At 51.2% G+C, this 14,421-nt stretch overlaps 1 protein-coding gene across 1 annotated transcript in view; it reads left to right on the top strand.

Moving 5' to 3' along the window:
* Efcab6 (EF-hand calcium binding domain 6) overlaps positions 1–14,421 on the top strand; it is a 199,839-nt gene that overhangs the window by 183,386 nt on the left and 2,032 nt on the right. The window contains exons 27-30 of the mRNA XM_075963519.1: positions 426–653; positions 10,173–10,421; positions 11,514–11,664; positions 11,835–12,019. Coding sequence (XP_075819634.1) covers positions 426–653; positions 10,173–10,421; positions 11,514–11,664; positions 11,835–12,019 — 813 coding nt within the window. The remainder of the gene's footprint in view (positions 1–425; positions 654–10,172; positions 10,422–11,513; positions 11,665–11,834; positions 12,020–14,421) is intronic.

The following is a 14,421-nucleotide window of genomic DNA, read 5'->3' as shown; positions in this document are numbered from 1 at the left end:
GCCTGGGTCTGGGAAGTCCCTGATCTTGGCCCAGGTTGAGCATCTCTCTGCTGAGCTTCCCAGCACCATGGACAGCTCCAGCCAACACTACAGGCTTCTGGGGATCCAGAAGTTCTTTTGTTAACCTTCTGTGGTTAGCACTTTACCAACTGAGCCCTCTCCCCAACCCTTTCATGTGTTAAGTGAACCCTTCCTGGGTCTTCTCAGTGTTCCACAACCCACATTCCAAGGGCAGAATGCTACCCTGGGGACAATTTTCATGGCAAGTGAGCCCAGGCTTCCGAACAGCTGGGCTGACCTGTCATCAGAAATCGTGACTCATCTGTTCTTCTCTACCCTATTAAGTAAGCTATGCTCCCCTCACCCAGAGACAAAAGGTACCTACTGTTTACTCAGCGGATCAATTTCCTTTCCATTCTGTGCAGACTGCTGACGAGTGGGCAGAAAAGATGCCCAAGATCTCACCCCCTACATCTCCCAAAGAAGTAGCCAAAAAAGACATCTTGGCACGAGTGCACAAGGCATTGGCTTCCCACTACCATGCCATCGCCCAGGAGTTTGAGAACTTTGACACCATGAAGAGCAACACAGTTTCCAGAGATGAGTTCAGATCTGTCTGCACCCGCCATGTGCAGATCCTGACGGACGAGCAGGTAGGACCGTGGCTGCCCTCCCAAGCAGTTGTGGGAGCAAAGAATGCCACCCCTACCCACTCCCCCTTTTCTTCTCCTTGTCCCTTTTCTTTTTCCTCTTTTTAACTTCCCCTCCTCCTCTTCTACTTCTTCCTCCTCCTTTTCTCCCCTACCTCTCTTTCCCTCCCCTTTTTCCTTCTCTCCCCGCTTCCTCTTCAATAAGCTCTCAGTATATAGTCTTGAATAACCTGGAACTTGGTCTGTAGACCAGACTGACCTTAAAACGTGCATTGATCATCCTGCTTCAGCCTCCCCAGTCCCAGGAGTGCCTGAATGAGCTGCCATGCCCCACTGAGGTCTTATTTTGTAGTAAATCGTACTGAAACTCACAGGAGCGGCTGTTGCTATCACAGCTGTGAACCACACCATTTTCATCAGGGTGAGCGTCCTGTCCCTCTTGCTGTTAAAATCAGCTCCAGCTTCCTGTGCATCTGTCATCATCTGGTGCTGGTATGATTGACAGGGCTTTTCCCATCTCTGCTGCACCCTGGGACAGCATGCTGTGCCAAGTGTGTTGGGATGGTGCCGGAGTACTAACTACCACTTAACTGCCATCTTGTCCCCATGGTCTGGCTCACCTGCATTGTCTCACACTCAAAAGAGTCCAGCTCTCCTGACTTCCAGAGCTCTGTGAGTGGGGGAAGAGATATGACTTGGAAGCCTGTGGGTGCAATCGACTTTCCAGAGAAAGAGAGCATCTCTATCAGAAAGGAGTCTCTCTGAACATTTATAAGCGATTTTGTCCCCAAACAGACACCCCTGCCAAAGTGAGAATGATGCTTGCAGGTAATTAAACAACTCAGGCTTCTGCGCCTGTGCAGCTGTGTGCCTGTGCAAGCTGTGCATCTGTCCAGCTGTGCATCTGTCCAGCTGTGTGCCTGTCCAGCTGTGCGCCTATGTAGTTGTGCGCCTGTCCGGCTGTGCGCCTGTCCAGCTGTGTGCCTGTCCAGCTGTGCATCTGTCCCGCTGTGCGCCTGTCCAGCTGTGCGCCTGTGCTAGCCGTGTGCCTGTCCGGCTGTGTGCCTGTCCGGCTGTGTGCCTGTCCGGCTGTGCGCCTGTCCGGCTGTGCGCCTGTCCGGCTGTGCGCCTGTCCGGCTGTGCGCCTGTCCGGCTGTGCGCCTCTCCAGCTGTGCGCCTGTGCTAGCTGTGCGCCTCTCCAGCTGTGCGGCGCCTATGCAGCTGTGCGCCTGTCCGGCTGTGCGCCTGTCCAGCTGTGCGCATGTCCAGCTGTGCGCCTGTGCTAGCTGCGCCTGTGCTAGCTGTGCGCCTCTCGAGCTGTGTGCCTCTCCAGCTGTGCACCTGTGCTAGCTGTGTGCCTGTCCAGCTGTGCGCCTATGCAGCTGTGCACCTGTCCGGCTGTGCGCCTGTTCAGCTGTGCGCCTCTCCAGCTGTGCGCCTGTGCTAGCTGTGTGCCTGTCCAGCTGTGCGCCTATGCAGCTGTGCGCCTGTGCTAGCTGTGTGCCTCTCGAGCTGTGTGCCTGTCCAGCTGTGCGCCTGTGCTAGCTGTGTGCCTGTCCAGCTGTGCGCCTATGCAGCTGTGCGCCTGTCCGGCTGTGCGCATGTCCAGCTGTGCGCCTGTGCTAGCTGCGCCTGTGCTAGCTGTGCGCCTATGCAGCTGTGCGCCTGTCCAGCTGTGCGCCTGTCCGGCTGTGCGCCTGTTCAGCTGTGCGCCTCTCCAGCTGTGCGCCTGTGCTAGCTGTGCGCCTCTCCAGCTGTGTGCCTGTCTGGCTTTGTGCCTGTGCAGCTCTGCTAGCTGTGCGCCTGTGCTAGCTGTGCACATGTCTAGCTGTGCACCTGTGCAACTGTGCGCCTGTCCAGCTGTGTGACTCAGAACAGTCACTTGGAATCTCTGTGTTTTCTCTGGTGCTTCCTCTGGGCCCTCTTGGTACCCTTACTTGCTGGCCAGCTGCCTTCTTTGCCTCTGCCAGGACTTGGTCCCTGCATCTCTCACTGTCTACTCCTCCTTCCAGATGCAGAGGGAATCCTGTGTCTGTGCAGCTGTGCACCTGTGCTAGCTGTGCGCATGTCCAGCTGTGCCCTTGTCCAGCTGTGTGACTCAGAACAGTCACTTGGAATCTCTGTGTTTTCTCTGGTGCTTCCCCTGAGCCCTCTTGGCACCCTTGCTTCCTGGCCAGCTGCCTTCTTTGCCTCTGCCAGGACTTGGCCCCTGCATCTCTCACTGTCTATTCCTCCTTCCAGATGCAGAAGGAGGCCTTTCCCAGTCCCACTTGGCAGAGCTCGTCATGTCCCACTTGGCCCTTCCATCCTTCTCTTTCCCATTTCCCATGCCCCTGGTCTCCTGATCACAGCCTTGGCCTCTGAGCCAGTTTCTAGGAACATAGTCACCCATCTTGATGGGCAGAAAATGCCCAGAGGCAGCAGAGCCCACTCAGGTGTGAGTGCTGGTGCTAGGCTCTGTCAACAGAAGAGTTTCCCCTGTTGCTGTGTGACAAGGCACCTGAAGAAGCACCGTGAGGAAGGGAGGGTTTGTCCTGGCTCTCGGTGGGAAGGCAAAGTCTGTCATGATGGGGATGCAATGGTGACAGAGGCTTGAGGCAGCTGCCATGTTGTATGCACAGCCAGCATGCAGAGAGAGAGGTGGCTGCTGGTTACTTCCTACTTTCTATTCAGCCCAGAACCCCAACCCATCAAATGGTCCTGCTCACATTTTGGGTATGTCTCCACTTCTTAATTATTCTAATCCAGAAGCCTCTACACAGGTATGTATAGAGGTTCGTCTCCTAGGTGATGCTAGGTCCTGTCCAGTTGACAGTCAGTATTAATCATCACAGCAGAGGAGGGACATCAGAGGCTAGTGGAGCGGAGCATATGAGCAGTGCAGGCTACTGCCTGTTGAGAAGGAGCCTGTGGGAGCTGAGAGGCCACGACCAGGCACCTGCAGGGGACTGTGGTCTCCCTGACAACAGGATGCAAGCCCACAGAGACAGAGAGCAGTGCCGACAGGAGCAGCTTGAACCAGGAACAGCAGGTTTTAATCCTGCTCCCAGCAGCTGGATGAAAAAGCTGTCCCTGAAGGGTCTGCATCTTGGAGAACTTTGAGAGTAAACATACTAAGTAAAACAGACAGTCTCTTGGACAGTGATGATCTTTATGTTTCTTTCATGGAAGGAAAAGAGTACAGACAGGGAGTGGGAGCCATGCTTGTAACTAGTAGGGTTGGGGAGACTCTCTGAGCAGGTAGCCTCAAAGGGACAACCTGGCTACTAGGTAGGGTTAGCAGGAAGCAGAAGGGACATGGATTACAGAACTGTGATGGGAGTGGACCATTGGCAGATGACCAGTGCTTTGAGGAGATGAGCCCAAGACTCCCTACAGGAGTCTATCCTGTAGGACAGGAGCCAAGTGGGAGCATTTTTTCTTCACTCGGGAGGTGAGAGGGCTGTCCCTACCCTATGCCAGTTGGCCTGATGGGTGGCTTTAAACAGGGGCCCTCTGGCTGCTGTGTGGAGAGAGATGAAAGGCAGGGATCAAGGGCTGATCATTGACAGAGGGGACTAGAAGAGGTTGAGGGTGTCTGAGCTGAATCCCACAGTGTGTGCCGGTGTCTGTGAGTGGCCGTGGAGCTAGGTGTTGGTATTGGGCAGCATAGAGTAAGGAGGTTCAAGGCCAACTGTCCAAGTGAAGCTGTCAAGAAGAGTGCCCAAGGCAGAGGCTGGGGGATGCAGAGGCTGGAGGATGGGCAAGGTGAACGTGGACAGGGCATGGCTAAGAGCCTAAGATGCAGGCTCAGGGTGCCAAAGACAGACAGAGTTTGGGAATAACAGATTGAGAAGTCATAGGGACTGGAGAGAGCGGAAGAAAAGAGCCAGCAACCACAGTGACATTGAGGAGAAGCTGGGGAGGAGTTGAATTTGAATCGTATGTACATATGTGTATATGTGTGAGTGTGCAAGTACATATGTGGATATGTGTATGCACATGTATGTGTGCCCATGTGTGTGCATGCACTATATGCATGTGTGTTTTCTTTTATACACTGCGTCACTGCAGTTGAGTGGACCCCGCACGCACAGCTCACTCCTGTTCCACTCTTAACTGTGGTTGAGCCAACATCATCAGCTGGTCCTCTCTCAAGTTTTCGGAGCTTTCACTTTCTCTTCTTGCCGTGTAGGCAGCACCTGTTTGCCCACCTATGTGAAGTGGGGCTGCATAGTCCTGGCGACTCTGGTCCTCCTCTTTCACGGAGGTCTGCTCCAACTCCACTGTGCTCCACCATGTTGTAAATAGCCAGCACCCAGGTCTTTGTGGCCCCATCAAGTCAGGAGTGTCTGCCACAGTCTCAGCTTTGTGTCAGTGTTCCAGCGCCATGGCACGGGTTCCCCTGGAAAGTCGTGTGGTGCTACATACCTGTGATGCCCATACTGAGGCAGGGGCGTCGAGAGCTCCCTGCCAGTGTGGCTTGAGGAGTTCCTGCCTCCAGGGGGAGGGCGGAGGGGAACCTTTGACTTTTATTGGACTGCACCAATTGAGCTTCCTCTCCGCTGACCCAGACTCCCTCTCTTCCTGTAGGTGTCTGCTCCCTTTCATTCTGCACTATTGTTGTTGCTGTGTGGTATCTTTTGTGTCTTTAATGTCTGTTTTGTTTCGTTGTAAGAAAACTTGTAACTTCATACCTTCAGTTTTGTTGGCTTTTGTCATAACAACTTTGTTAAATTCAGTCATTGAATAACTTGTCACCCAGTTTCTTGAGCTGATACCTCAGGCCAATTCTGACCAGCAGGCAGGTGTCCTTTCGACCCATAGGCCTAATAGGCCTATTTCTTCTTCTTCTTCTTCTTCTTCTTCTTCTTCTTCTTCTTCTTCTTCTTCTTCTTCTTCTTCTTCTTCTTCTTCTTCTTCTTTTCTTCTTCTTCTTCTTCTTCTTCTTCTTCTTCTTCTTCTTCTTCTTCTTCTTCTTCTTCTTCTTCTTCTTCTTCTTCTTCTTCTTCTTCTTCTTCTTCTTCTTCTTCTTCTTCTTCTTCTTCTTCTTCTTCTTCTTCTTTTCTTCTTCTTCTTCTTCCTTTGTAGCAATGCCTAGATCCCACAGATCTAAACAGAGCTGTAACAGCTTCCCTGGTATCTAGCCTCGATTGAACAGGAATGCTCCAGTGTTCGGAGGTTAGATCTATTTTCCCTAGAGGTACTTTTATATATCACATGTCAGGAACTCCTGATCAATTGTTAAGTTCTTTGCATGCCTGTTTTTCTAAAACCCAGCAAGCATTGTTTGTATCGAATGCTTCCCCTACATGGATACATGTATCAAGATAGACACCGAGCTTTGCCTATTCAGTTTCTCAGGCAGTGAGCTGTGCTGGTGGACCGCATGGTCTTAAAGCAAATGTAAGCACAGTCTGGTCAGGCCATGTTGAAAGTGTTTCCATGGCTAGCAAGGTGACTCGGTGGTTAGGAGCACTGACTGTTCATGCAGAGGACTAGGAGGGATCTGACCTACATGGTGGCTCACAGCTGCCTATAATGCCAGTTCCAGAAAATCCAATGCCCTCTTGTAGCCTTGGCAGGCGCCCACGTGTGCACATGCTCCCTCATCCTCCCTCTAAACCTGAAAACAATTGTGCTGATGGTTGTGACAGCCATCTGTACTTCCTCGTGCTTGTGTCTCATTTGAATCAAGCTACTACTGTGTAAGTAGAATCTAGGGCTGTATACTCTTCTTTTTGTCAGAGAGGCCTGGGAACTGGGCTGCCAGCTTCCTGAAGATAAAAGATGCTTATAAGCTTCCCAGGGCCCAGAGTTTTCCATAAGGGGGTTTTAACTGCCAGTGTGTTTTTCTGATGGTTACAGGGCACCCAGGCTCAAACACTTTAGTGATTTATGTTTTTACATGAATTTGTTCACTTTTTCTCACTTTTCGGATTGGCATGCACTGACTCACCATAGAATCTGTGTCCTCTTTTCTTGCTGTATGTGTCACAAGCTGGACCACACAGCACTTGCTCCCCCTCCCCCCTCCAGTTCATACTACAGCCATGTGTGTGCGCTTAGTCTTTTCTGAGGATCGGCTTTCAGCTCTGCGGACTTCCTGCTGTATTGACAGCCTCTTGTTCCCTCTTCCTTGGCATAGGTTGGATGCAGGCTTTGAATTTCAGCTGCTCTTCCTTCCATAATAGGCACTTAAAACTGTACATTTCTGTCTAATTACTACTTTAGCTGCATCCAAATTTTGATACATAGTTGCAAAATTATAATGGAGCTCCTAGTCTCTTATTCCCATCTTGGGTCCTTTGATTTAGAAATACGGGTGGTTTTTTGTTCCCGAATGAATGTGTTTTTAAAGAGTTATTAACTTATAAATGAACATGATTTTAATTAGAGAATGAGACTGGATCTTATCAGTTATTAGAATTATCTGAGATTGGATGTGTGGTCATTTTTTATAAATGTTTCATTTGTAGCTAGATGGTGTGTTTTGAATGGAGCCTTATGAAGCAGTCTACACCTGCTGATTGAAACCAGCTGCTACTTCTAGCCTCAGAATCTCTATTCTCTGTTAACTTGGCCCATCAATGGCTCAGAAATGTGGATACTTGTAACTCAGTGTTAGATATATCAAGTTCTAAGAAAATAGCTTTTAATCTTAAAGTCTATTTAATGTGATAGCAGTATGGCCTCTGAGCCTTCCTTTCATTTAGTGTCTGCTTGATATATCTATTTAAACTTCTTCAAATCTTTGACACCCCTGATATTTCTGTTTTGCATGTAGGCTTTATGAATAGTGGATTCTTAAACATCTTCTCTGGTGATCCCTGCCATTTTACATGGGTGTTTGGCTCATTTACATTAGTTGTTGTTTTTTCCATTTATTTCTGTTGTCAATATTAAGCTTCCTGCCATTCTTATTTCCTTTATGTTGTTTGAAAATATATTTTCTTGATATAATTTGGATTGAGCTTTTATAGCTTTTCTAGCCTATTTGGCAAAAGCTACATACTTTTGTCATCAGTAACTGGCTGTTACCCTTACATCTGACCAATTTTTAAACCAGGTTCCCTTACTCAGTATTGTGAGAATACTGAGTTGCTGTGATTCAGTGGCCTCCTTGCATTTCATGATATTGTTATTAGTATCTAATCTTTGTCTTGCAACTTTTCTCTACAGATTAAACCTGTATGGCTCACTGGCCTCAATGCTGTTTGTTCAGCATTGCTTTCCTTACCCATTCCATTTGAGGCCTTTCTTCTTTCTGCCTATATTTTTCTTCTAAGAAGTATGGCCTTTGATTGTGATCTGTTAACGAATTTTTTTTCAATGATTGCATTTTTTGTTTCAAGGAATTTTATTTTCCCCTGATTTCAAATGTCTGTCAGTTGTGTATTTCTCATTGCTAATGCTCCTGCTTGTTTTTAACACATTCATGTATGGGCACTAACAGTTCTGATATCTGAAGGCAGAGTCAGCCTTGGCTTGTTCCTTCATTCGTGTGGTGACTTTATTTCTTTGAATGCCATCGGTAGGCTGCAATCTGGAAGCTGTTACACTACTGTTGTGTGAAGTTGCGAGATCAGCTTTGCCAGGAAAGTTGAGTGCAGGGGGAGGTGGAGTGAGCACCTGGGGCTGGTGAGGAGCACAGCAGAACAAAGGGAAGATGGACACGCAGATGGTTTCAAGCAGAACCTGGGACTAAGATAACACCGTTTGCAGATGAGGTTCCAGGAGCATCACAGACAGCCGTGCTGCTTCTGAGTGGCCAACCTAAGACCAACACTGAGTGGTAATGGTGTTTTGTCACAGCCATAGAAACCTAAGAAAGAATCGGGGTTAACAGGAATCTGCCACTTGTCTTTAGGAATACATTGGCCAAAGATGACAACAGAAGACACAAAGAGGAGAAAGCCAGAGCCGTTGAGATGCTGCTACATGTTTCCTTGCTGGGAGGCAGTTCTGCACCCACCACAAGGAGCTGTGAGGATGTGGGTTTTGTGATGATGGAGAGAGTTCCTCAGAGCGCCATGGAAGAATAGGGACTAGGAGGGAGGAGGGAGACCAGCGGCCAAATGGCACAGCAGTGATCATCCCAACTGGCAGACGAGGCTGTGTCTACACAGTGGCCAGATGGGTGGACACTGTGAGAATCAAGGCTTCTAAACGGTGCTGGCTGGGTCTGGAGACCAGGGCAAACCTGGGGTAGAACACGGGGGACCTGTTAGCCTCCCACGTGTGAGTTGGTCCACTTCACTTGCTTTTTGGCAGAATCTTGTATATTTCCAATATATATTCTTTTTTAATTTTCCTGTAGGTTCTGAAGTTGTCAGAACCCCGTGGGCAGGTCTTAGCAGACTCCCTGGGGGTTTCTGCTTCCTAGAGCTGGAGAAGCCCTGGGCTAGTTCACCTCAAAGCTCATCAGCTCTGTGGAGTCTTATTACCCATCATGGGTTGTTTTTAATTTTCTCAATGACTTCCAATCCTCTCAGCTCCAGACACCAACCTCTGGGAATATGCTTGGTACGCATGCCTACTTGTAAATCCCACATGGAAGCTGCCTGCCTGAGCACAGGTCAGGGTGGTGCAAATCTAAAGATGCTCTAATCCCAGGGGGGCACCCACATGTCTAACCCCACAGGTAGGCTGGTATGGCAGTTAGCAAGTCTTTGGGGATTTTAGACGGAGCCCAAGAGTTGGTCACTTTAAGTCATTAACTGTGGGTAAACCCCAGGAGACACCCAGGAGGAAAGTACGTTTCAGGTGACCTCTAGACTGCAAGGGGAACAGGAAACTGTCCCTTAGCCCAGCCTCCTGGCCTCTGTGCCCTGGGGGGCTGACAGCCAGGCTCTGTCAGCTGGAGGTTTCGCAAGCAGTCAGGTTCCCTGAAAGACCTGCAGCCATCCAAAGCAGCTCACGTGGGAAGCCTCCTGTCGCTTTGTCCCATGCTGTAGTTTCCATACGGTCTGTGGCATCAGACAGTCACCACACAAAGCCATAAACTTCTCTCCGGTTTCCAAATGCTTCCTTTTCATCTTGCAAGAGGGACATTTCTTACCTTTGGGGTGATATAAATTGTGGCGGCAAAGGCAGTGGCTGAGGCGGTGGCACCTGTGAGCCACTGTGACTCAGGTGTGCAGGGACAGCTGAGGAATGAGGCCAGCGGCTTTCTTGGGACGGAGATGGGGCCCTGGTTTGATTTGCATTTTCTCCTAAAATGTTTTTATGCACCACAGCTCGGTCACTGTGACTAATCACAAGATTTAATGGCCTTAAACTGCTCACTGAGGACCCAATTCAATTAAAAAATGTCCTGCGGAAGCCATGAATAATCCTCTTGTCTTGCCTTTTCTCCCCCTACAGTCTTTCAGAGGCTTCTATCCTGCAGAAACCAAATGGATATTTTTCTCATTTTTTTTTTTAATTGACGTGAACCCTGGTCCACAGTCACATCCTGCCACCTCTGGCTTTACTCCTCCAGGACTCCTGAGGGACTCAGGCCGGGTTCACGCTCCCCTGGGACTGACTTAATGCTATTAGTTTGACAGGTTGTGGAGCGAGATGCCCGTCAATGCCAAGGGGAGACTCAAGTACCAGGACTTCCTCAGCAGGTTCAGCACTGAGAGAGCACCCTCGCCGCCCATGGCTGCTGGAGACTTTGGCGACTCTGGAGACTCTACCTTTGCCCAGAGGGGAAGCAGTGCCCCTGAAGTCTCCCAAGGAACCAGATCTACCCTCCACTCTCCTCGGGGCCCCAGAACTGGGTTGAAATCAAGGAGTTACCCCAGTGTGAGTTCCCAGCCTGATGTGTGTCCCCTGTCACCTCAGATCCATGCACACGGGCCTGGTGTTTCTCCCTCAGACTGCAGGGGACTGACAGATTGGGCTCATGATTCTGGGGGGAGCTCTAGTGTCAGTTTCCAGTAGGGGTGGGGAGCGGGGTGCAGTTTGAGGAGGATGGGGGAGGGGCAGGATGGAAAAGGGAACCTAGAAAAGGCCATCAGGGAAGGAAGAGATCGAAGTGGGGCACAGCATTCATGGGTGGGAAGCCTGGCTCTGAGAGGGACAGTCTCCTGACCTTGGGCACCACCCACACGGATGAATGGATTCCCAGTTTACACTGGAGCCAGGTGAGATACAGAGCCCTGAGTCATCCCCAGCTCTGGGGGGGGGGGGGGGGAGTGCCTCCCTTGTCCTTGAGCAGAATAGCAGTGTCTCCAGGGAAGGGCACCTGAGACCACGCTAAGTGCCCACAAGGCAGCTGCTGTGTGCTTACACCATGTGCCTAGAGAAATATGGCCCCAGATGCAGGGCCTGGTAGGCACTGTCTCTGTAGACCGTCTGTGCACTGGGTGTTTGCTACAGCTCCAGATGGACAAAGGTCCCCGCCCAAAGGGGCTCTGGTGTCACAGATCTCAGGGTGACAGTGAACGTGGTCTTCAGTGAAGTCAGAGGTGGTGGAGAAAAGGAGTCAGAAAGTCCTTAAGGCTAGCCACGTCCTAGACACACACATCGGAGGGAGATGATTAGGTTGCTGGTCTTTCTGCTGAGATCTGGGGAGAGAGATGACCAGCGGCACTAAGGGGCTTTAACCTGGGAATCCGGGAAAATAAGCGTAGCTTTGAGGCAGTAGGCCCGAGAAAGGCTCCATCTGCTGTGGCTGACCTTGAGGGGGGAGGAATCCCAAGTCGAGGAGTACAACATGGCTGTATTAATTCCAAAGCTGTTTATGGGGTGACTTCAGATGGCTCGTGGGCGGAAGTAGGGTCCCTCTCCTTTCCTGGCGCCGACAGAGCTGAACTTCACAGGTCCAACCTGTGGTTCCCATGACTGCCCCCAGGAGACCTCCAGTTGAGAGCCCCATTGTCTCCCTCCCCACAGACCCCAGCAGGCACCCCACCCCTGCAGAACTGCGAGCCCATTGAGAGCAAGCTCCGCAAGCAGATCCAGGGTTGCTGGCGCGAGCTCCTGAAGGAATGCAAGGAGAAGGACAGTGACAAGCAAGGGAGCGTCACTGCAGCAGAGTTCCTGGGTCCGTCTGACTCTCCCCTGGGGAGACATGCCTCTGTCCTGCCAGCTCTGGAGGGGGGTGGGATGGGAGGAACCTGTGTGGGTGCTCTTGGGTAGAGCCTACTGGTAGCCAAATGAAGACGAGAATGCCTGAATCCCCACCAATTACACTTTGGGCTGCTTGGTCCTCAGCTCTTGTGGAGAAGTTCAAGCTGGACATCAGCAAAGAGGAGAGCCAGCAGCTCCTTGTCAAGTATGACCTGAAGAACAACGGAAAGTTCGCCTACTGCGACTTCATTCAGAGCTGTGTCCTCCTGCTGAAGGCCAAGGAGACCTCACTGATGCAGAGGATGAGGATCCAGAATGCAGACAAGATGGTAGGTGTGTTGTCCTGGAGACCGTGGGGTTATGAACCAGGCACCCCTCGCTTGTCAGCACAGGTGGACATGGACACACAGCCTGACCCCTGCGCTGCCTGCACCAGCCAGGACTCGCCACCTCCCCACAAATGCTCCCTTGGATCTCTGGCTGTGCCCCAGGATCTGTGCTGAGAATGAGACCCTGCGCTTCCATTCCCCAACTACCTGAAGCCCCAGGACAGTGGGAGGAGGCCACGAGGTCAGCTAAGATAGCGGGATCTGTGTGTCAGGGCGTGTTCATACAGGTAGGGTAAAGATGAGACTTTGGGGACATCAAATCTGTGATATTAAAAATGTCCTAGAAATTGATTTCTTTAAAAAAAATCTTCCCTCTGCTTCTGGAACCCTGAGGGCAGAGTCTAGAGGTACAGCCTGGGGGCTGGGGCCTGAAAGTCTTTTGGAGGGAGCCATCTACCCACAGTGGTTGTTCTCAGTCTGGGGCAGGGCTTCCTCCCTGCAGAGTGGTCTGGGGGGTAAAGAAAAGGCCAAGCCAGCATGTGGGGGCCCAGGGCTCACAGCCACATTAGACCTTCAGCACTTGGCTGTGAGTGTATGGGGGGGGCTGGGCTGAGTGTGGGGGGCCTGAGCAGCTAACACCCCGCCACCCCACCACCCCTGCTCATCCTCTGTGACTGTCCTTCCTTTTTTCCTTCCTTGCCTTTTCTCCTTGTTGGTGGAGCGAAGCTTTTGGAGACAGAGTCTCACCATGTGACCCAGGCCAGCCTCAAACTTTTTGCATTCTTTCTGTCTTGCCACCAACGCTCATCTATGGCTTCACAGGATGGCAGAGGCACTGAGACCCAACCAGGAGAGTAGCCCTGGTTCTCCCTTCATTCTCAGTTTTGAAATCGTCACCACAACCACATCCAGTGCTTACCTGAGTTCCATCATACCCTAGCCGTGCTCACGGTTCTCCAGAACGTGGGACTACAAAGTGTGTTCTATGCCCCTATTCCCTCGTCTGGAATACTGAGTTAGATAAGGAGTGCGTCTGGGCACACTGCTGAGCAGTAGAGAGGGGAGCATGCTTGAGTAGCTCACACAGGGCCCAGGAGCAAGCAAATCCCGTTCCAGTCTCATAGCTCAGTGGGGACTGATGACCTCACCCCACCCACACACCCTCTGGGCGGCCATCAGACATCAGAGGGACTGGAGCAAATAGTCCATTCAAAAAAAAAAAAAAACCATGCAGGAAGCCCCGTGAAGTTCTAGGTGAGATCCACTATCAGATGCTGCTTGCCTGTAGGAGCCAGTGAAAGGCAAAGCCAACTGTACCTTAAGCAAGCCCAGCCCTATGGGTAAGAGATGCCATTCTGGTCCTCCTTGGACATTCTTGGGACCCAGGAACCTAGCTGGAGAACCATGGGGATATTGTACCCTGCAAAGCCTCCCCTAATCTAGTCTCCTTCTGCTCCTCTGGCCTCAGAGTCCCCTCCTAGAAATGACCTAGAATGGGCTATGAGGAGTAGATGATGGGTCTCTTGGGAAGAGCAAGCTGATGACCGTCTGTCTGGAGCAGAGGCCACCTCAGGATATTTCCCCGTCCTTAGAAAGTCTGGAGGGCCATGCTGGGAGCTCTGAGTGTCACAAGGAGACCAGGCTCTTGCCAGATGTCCCAGAATACACCCACTGATTCCCCTGCCCCGGGTGTCCACTGAGTACAGAATGGTTCTCCTTCCTTGGTTGGAAAGGCTTCCTGCCCCACACCTCAAGAAGATCCCCAGGCCATCCTGGCCACGGTGTGCCATGGCCTCAGCTCAGAAGCCCCATTGCAGGGAAGCTGAAAGAGAGATTTCCTCCTCTGGAGGCTTCAGTTTGCTCAGAAACTCCAACAGAGTGGGGCAAGCATGGTGTGGGGAAGCAGCTTGGGCCACAGGCAGCGAGCGACAGGGTTGGCTGGGCAGGGTTGGGCTGGGCACCAGTGTGGGTGAGCCAGGCTACGCAGGGCCCTGGCAGGTGGACAGATTGTCAGCCTGCCCTGCAAAGCTCTGGGCACTGGGGGTGTCTCCTTCCCAGATGTTAAGTGACAAATTGAAAGCAATGGAACCTCGCTGGTTTGTTTTATGTCGGGCCATGTTGGTCTGAGCTTTCCTGGGACTCGCTTCATGTTCTTGCCTGTAGTTCACTCCATGCTATGCAGACATGTGTTGGGGCTAAAGCACTCAGACATCACACCTAAAGGGATAAGCACAGTGCTGTGATAATTTCCATTACCACGCATGGTTGCACCCTGTAGCTTTCCAAACGCCCTTCATCAAAGAACCTGCTAGAAGGCCTTGTCTTTGTCCTTACCCCAGTATGACTTTGAAGTTGGCCTAGTGTCTGCATGACCCTGTCCTTACAAATGGGACCTGCCGTGA

This window comes from Microtus pennsylvanicus, chromosome 2 (assembly GCF_037038515.1).
Source record: "Microtus pennsylvanicus isolate mMicPen1 chromosome 2, mMicPen1.hap1, whole genome shotgun sequence".
In the NCBI taxonomy this organism is placed as follows: Eukaryota; Metazoa; Chordata; class Mammalia; order Rodentia; family Cricetidae; genus Microtus; species Microtus pennsylvanicus.
Note: the sequence above shows the minus strand (reverse complement) of the source record. Positions and strands in the feature narration are given on the sequence as shown.